This window comes from Saccostrea cucullata, unplaced genomic scaffold (genome assembly GCF_032062105.1).
Source record: "Saccostrea cucullata isolate Sc308-1 unplaced genomic scaffold, CSIRO_AGI_Scuc_v1 ctg1852, whole genome shotgun sequence".
Lineage (NCBI taxonomy): Eukaryota > Metazoa > Mollusca > Bivalvia > Ostreida > Ostreidae > Saccostrea > Saccostrea cuccullata.
In genome coordinates, this window is record NW_026920307.1 from 97,501 (window position 1) to 102,817 (window position 5,317).

Consider the following 5,317-nt stretch of genomic DNA (forward strand, 5'->3'; position numbering starts at 1 on the left):
CGGACCATTGTCTCTGGAACCCGAGAGGAACCCAGTGTGCCACGCAGCCCGTTATTAATTAACATTGTTCCGTGCAGCCATACAAAAAGGAAACTGTAAAAATCTATTCTTAAAGGATTTCCGCACTTACGGAAGGACCAGGACAAACGGGACCTATTCATACCAAGGGACATGCGCACTGACTGACTGAGGACCAGGACCAATTAACAAAGACATTTTCAATTTATTTTATTTTTGTACATTTTTTTTGTTGGTTAAATTGTTTGTTAAAATTTCTGTTTACTTTGTTCTTTAATTTTGTTATTAAATTTTGTTAAAATTTTAAAGTTCTTCTTTTGATTTTTGTAAGTTCATCAGGGTGTATAACCCACACCCTCACAAATGGTGGCAGCGGTGGGATACACCTGAGCTTGCATAAATCAAGAGTTTTTTTGTATTTCTGAAATTTTGATTTTGACTTTGTTTATTTTGTATGTTTCAGTTCAAACTTTCACAATGTCGCACATGCCAAAGTGGATGTCCGAGCTTATCGAGAAAGGGTCAAGCGTCACGGAGTGTTTAGAGATGTGGCGTCAGGAGCAGGAGGCAATGAGAGCTGAGAGAGATCAGGCTAGAGCTGAACGAGAGACAGTAAGAGCAGAAAAGGAAGCTGAACGAGAGCTTGAGAAAGTAAGGTTAGCTCATGAAAGAGAGGAGCGTCAGGCTAAGAGAGACAGGGATAAGTGGGAGGCTGAGAAAGAGATTAAGTTGAGAGAGTTAGCTCTTAAGGAGAAAGAGTTAGAGAAGAGTAAAACTGGTCCCTCCCCCCAGAGCATTCACACCCCTAGTGTAAAGTTACCTAAATTTGAAGAAGGTCAAGACCCTGACGTTTTTCTAAAATCTTTTGAGAAAATAGCGGGGTTACAAAAGTGGGATCAATCTCAATGGGCGGTTCGTTTAGTCCCAATGCTATCGGGTAAGGCTCTTGAAGCTTATTCTAGATTGTCAGATGAGGATAGCGATAATTACGATGCTATAAAAACTGCTATTCTTAAAAGGTATGAACTTACCTCAGAGGCCTATAGGGATAAGTTTAGGCAGTGTCGACAGTCCAATGATGAATCGTTCAAAGATTTTGTGGTTAGGACAGAGAGGTTCTTTAATCATTGGTGCGAAAGGGAAGAAATTGGTTCAAACTTTCATAAGCTGTTTGATTTGATGTTGAGAGAACAGGTGATAAGAAGTTGTTCAAAAGAGTTGCAACTGTGGGTACTTGAACACAGTCCAAAGTCTATAAAAGAAGTTATAACTTTGTCAGAGTCATTTCAGGTTGCGCATAAAGGCAGTAATTCAGGCGTTGGTCGTGGTAATGCAGGGGAAAAACCGGGTGCAAGACCAAATAAGTTTGGTTCGGTTCAGTCCCAGAAAGGTAAGTTTATCTCGCCTTCAGATCAGAGGAGATGTTTTAAGTGTGACAAGGTCGGGCATATTGCTCCGAATTGTCCATTGCGTAAAGTTCAGTCAAAATCTCCTCTGAATCAGAAACCAGGTAACCACAAGTCTAATGAACAGTTTGGTTTGTGTCTAGATGAGACAATGACAGTATCTGAGGATTCTGATAGTGTTCATGAGAATAAAGTGGTGGTTAAGTTGTCTGGTGTATCGATTACTGATGATTCTGCTTTAGAATTAAGTTGTGAAACAGGTTTAGATTTGGTGAGTGGAGAAGTCGGTGGACATGTTGTCTCAGTTTTAAGGGATACTGGTTGTTCAACGGTGTTTGTCAACAGTAAATTAGTTTCAGATGAGGATAAGACTGGGAAATCAAGGGTAATTACTCTAGCTGACGGTACGAGGAGATCTTGCAGTGAGGCAATCGTAAGTGTGAATACGCCATACATTTCAGGTAAGGTACACGCTCTATGTCTAGATTCTCCTTTTGCTGATGTTATTATTGGCAACAATGTGAGCATTGTAGTACCTAAGGAGGCAGACCCTTTACCCAGGATGGAGAAGGTGGACACAGTCGAAGATGACGCATGCGGAGCGGTCCAAACTAGATCAGAGCTAAGGAAACAAGAGAGGGCAGAAAAACCAAAACTGGATGATTTAAAAGCATCGAACACCGAGAACGAAGGTATGTGGTGTAACAGGGAGGAATTGATTGAGCATCAGAAAACTGATGAGAGCTTGAAGTCAATTCTAGATATGGCACAAAATGGTCCATATGAGGGTAAGTCATATTTCATCTTGAAAAACGATTTATTGTATAGAGTTTTTGAGAAGAATTCTGACGAAAAAGTCTTCCAGATTGTAGCTCCAAAGAAATTGCGCAATGGTATTATGTCATTAGCTCATGACACACCATTGGCTGGGCATCTTGGAAACAAGAAAACCAGAGAACGAATCCTGCAAAACTTCTTTTGGCCGGGTATGTATGTGGACATATCACGTTATTGTAAGTCATGCTCTATTTGTCAGAAGGGGATGCAGAAAGGGAGAACACCAAAAGCAAAACTGGTGCCAATTCCAAAGATAGACGTTCCATTTTCCAGAGTCGCCATCGACTTTGTGGGTCCATTACCAATGACAGAAAAGAAAAACAGATATATTTTGGTATGTATGGACTATGCTACTAGATTTCCGGAAGCATTTCCGATGAAAACTCAAGACGCAGAAAGTGTGGCAAATGCGCTTATGGAAATGTTCTCAAGAGTAGGCTTTCCTAAAGAAATTTTATCAGATCAGGGAACAAATTTCATGTCATCACTCATATCAAACCTGTGCAAAATGCTAAAAGTGCGTAAACTGTCAACTACCCCTTATCATCCTCAAGCTAACGGGCTAGTAGAACGATTTAATGGGACTCTTAAGCAAATGTTGAAAGCATATGCAGTTGTAGAGCCATTAAAATGGGATGTTCATTTACCATATGTACTCTTTGCCTACAGAGATGTCCCAAATGAAACGACAGGTTTTACTCCCTTCGAACTTCTTTATGCCAGACATGTCAGGGGTCCACTAGACATCTTAAAGGAGCAGTGGGAAGAACCAACCGAGGAACAAGCTTCAGTCCTAAGTTATCTCATTGAAACACGTGAACGAATGGAGACGGTACGTAAGTTGGTAACAGAAGTGGAATCCCAGGCAAAGAAGAAACAGAAGAGATATTATGACAAAAACGCCAGGAGCAGGAATTTTGAAGTAGGTCAGAAAGTTTTAGTGTTATTGCCAACAAGTACTTCGAAACTATTGGCGCAGTGGAAGGGTCCATATGAGGTGACAGAAAAGGTAAGTCCAGTTGATTTCAGAGTCAGGGTGTCCAAAAACAAAGAAACTGTTTATCACGTCAATATGCTGAAGGAATGGTTTGAGAGAGAGTCAGAGGAAAACAGTAAGTCTGAAATAATGGCATGCTTGAATGTTATTTCCAGTTTATCTAGCAATGATGTTCAGATAGAAGACGGTGTGGTATCGGATAAAGTCCCGGCCCTTCAGCAGACAGAATCGTCAGCCGACGTACTGTATTCAAAAGACCTCAACACAGAGCAAAGGGATCAGATTCAGAGGTTAGTGGAAGAATTTGGTGATATTTTTACAGATGTTCCCAAGAAAACGCCTTTGACGAAACACTCAGTGAAAACGTCTACAGATGTGCCCATCCATATGAAACCATACCCAATTCCATATGCCTTACAAGACCAAGTGAAGCGGGAGTTACAGCAAATGATGGATCTTGGTATCATTGAGGAAACAGACAGTCCATATTCAGCACCAGTCGTCCTCATTAAGAAGAGTGACAAATCATTGAGATTCTGCGTCGACTTCCGGGAGTTGAATAATGTAACTGTATTTGACCCAAGACCAATGCCTCGAATAGATGACATTTTGATTAAGATCAGTAAAGCAAAATTCATAAGCAAATTGGACTTGACAAAAGGTTATTGGCAAGTACCATTAGACGAGGATGCAAAACGGAAAAGTGCATTTGTAACTCCATTTGGACATTTTAGTTTTTCAGTAATGCCGTTCGGGATGGTGAATGCACCGGCCACTTTCGTTAGACTGGTAAGTAAAGTTCTTACAGGGCTGGAAGATTTCACAGAGGCTTTCATTGATGATATTGGTATCTATAGCGACAGCTGGACAGAACACCTGGAACATCTGAGAACAGTGTTTTCAGCGTTGAGGAAAGCGAACTTAGCAGCTCGACCTACAAAATGTGAGTTTGGTTTCAATGAACTTTGTTTTCTTGGTCATACTGTAGGAAGTGGAAAAATCAAGCCAATGATGTCAAAAGTAGAATCCATTCAGAACTTTCCCATTCCGACAACCAAGAAAAAGGTAAAGTCATTTTTAGGTATGATTGGGTTTTACCGGAAGTTCATTCCTAATTTTGCCACTTTAGCACTTCCGCTTACAGACCTGACGAGCAAGAAAACGCCTAGCAAAATCAAATGGACAAGCGAACTTGATCACTCTTTCCAAGAACTAAAAGGTAAGTTACTTTCAGAACCAGTTCTTCGAAGTCCAGATTTCAGTAGATCATTCATTTTGCGCACAGATGCAAGTGCATTCGGGGCAGGTGCGGTGTTAGAGCAAGAGTTTGAAGACGGTAAGCATCCAATTTGTTTTCTTAGCAAAAAGTTCAGTCCTGCGGAGAGAAATTATGCTGTAGTAGAAAAAGAGTGCTTTGCTATTGTGTGGGCGGTCCAGAGTCTCAGAGTCTATTTAGAAGGTAAACCATTCAAAATTGAGACTGATCATGCACCTTTGCAATGGTTACAAAGGTCAAAGTTATCAAATCAACGTTTGTTACGTTGGAGTCTTCTTTTGCAAGAGTTTGTGTTCTCGATTAGGTATATTCGTGGTACACAGAATACAGTAGCAGACTCACTATCGAGGTTATGTTCAGATGATTTGGCTGAGTAATTATCTGAGATTACTTTTGTTGCAGGTATATTGTATATATAATGCTTTGTTGTATATAGTCTGAGTTTGTTTATTTAATTTTCAGTTTGTAGGTTTGGTCGGACTAAATGGTCTTTAGTCTTATAAGGGGGAGGTATGTAACAAACTGAAATTCTTCATTATATTGTAAATAAATCCCCTTGGTTCACCCTTCCGGTAACTTGTTTAATAGCCCTGTGGGGAGCCCTTAATTCCTTTAGTTCCCATAGTAACATAGCAGCCCTGTGGGGAGCCCTTAATTCCTTTAGTTCCCATAGTAACATAGCAGCCCTGTGGGGAGCCCCTAGTTTTACTTTAAATAGTAAGGTTAAAGCGTGCTCTGGGTAGTACCCGGGAAAAACATCAGCCGATAGACGTGTTCGTCTAG

General features: G+C 40.6%; 1 protein-coding gene across 1 annotated transcript; it reads left to right on the forward strand.

Annotated features, from left to right (window-relative positions):
* The first annotated feature begins 495 nt into the window (after positions 1-495).
* Positions 496-4,911, forward strand: LOC134246689 (uncharacterized). Its single transcript, XM_062729054.1, has one exon. The coding sequence runs from the start codon at positions 496-498 to the stop codon at positions 4,909-4,911; it is 4,416 nt and encodes a 1,471-aa protein (XP_062585038.1).
* Positions 4,912-5,317: the final 406 nt, after the last annotated feature.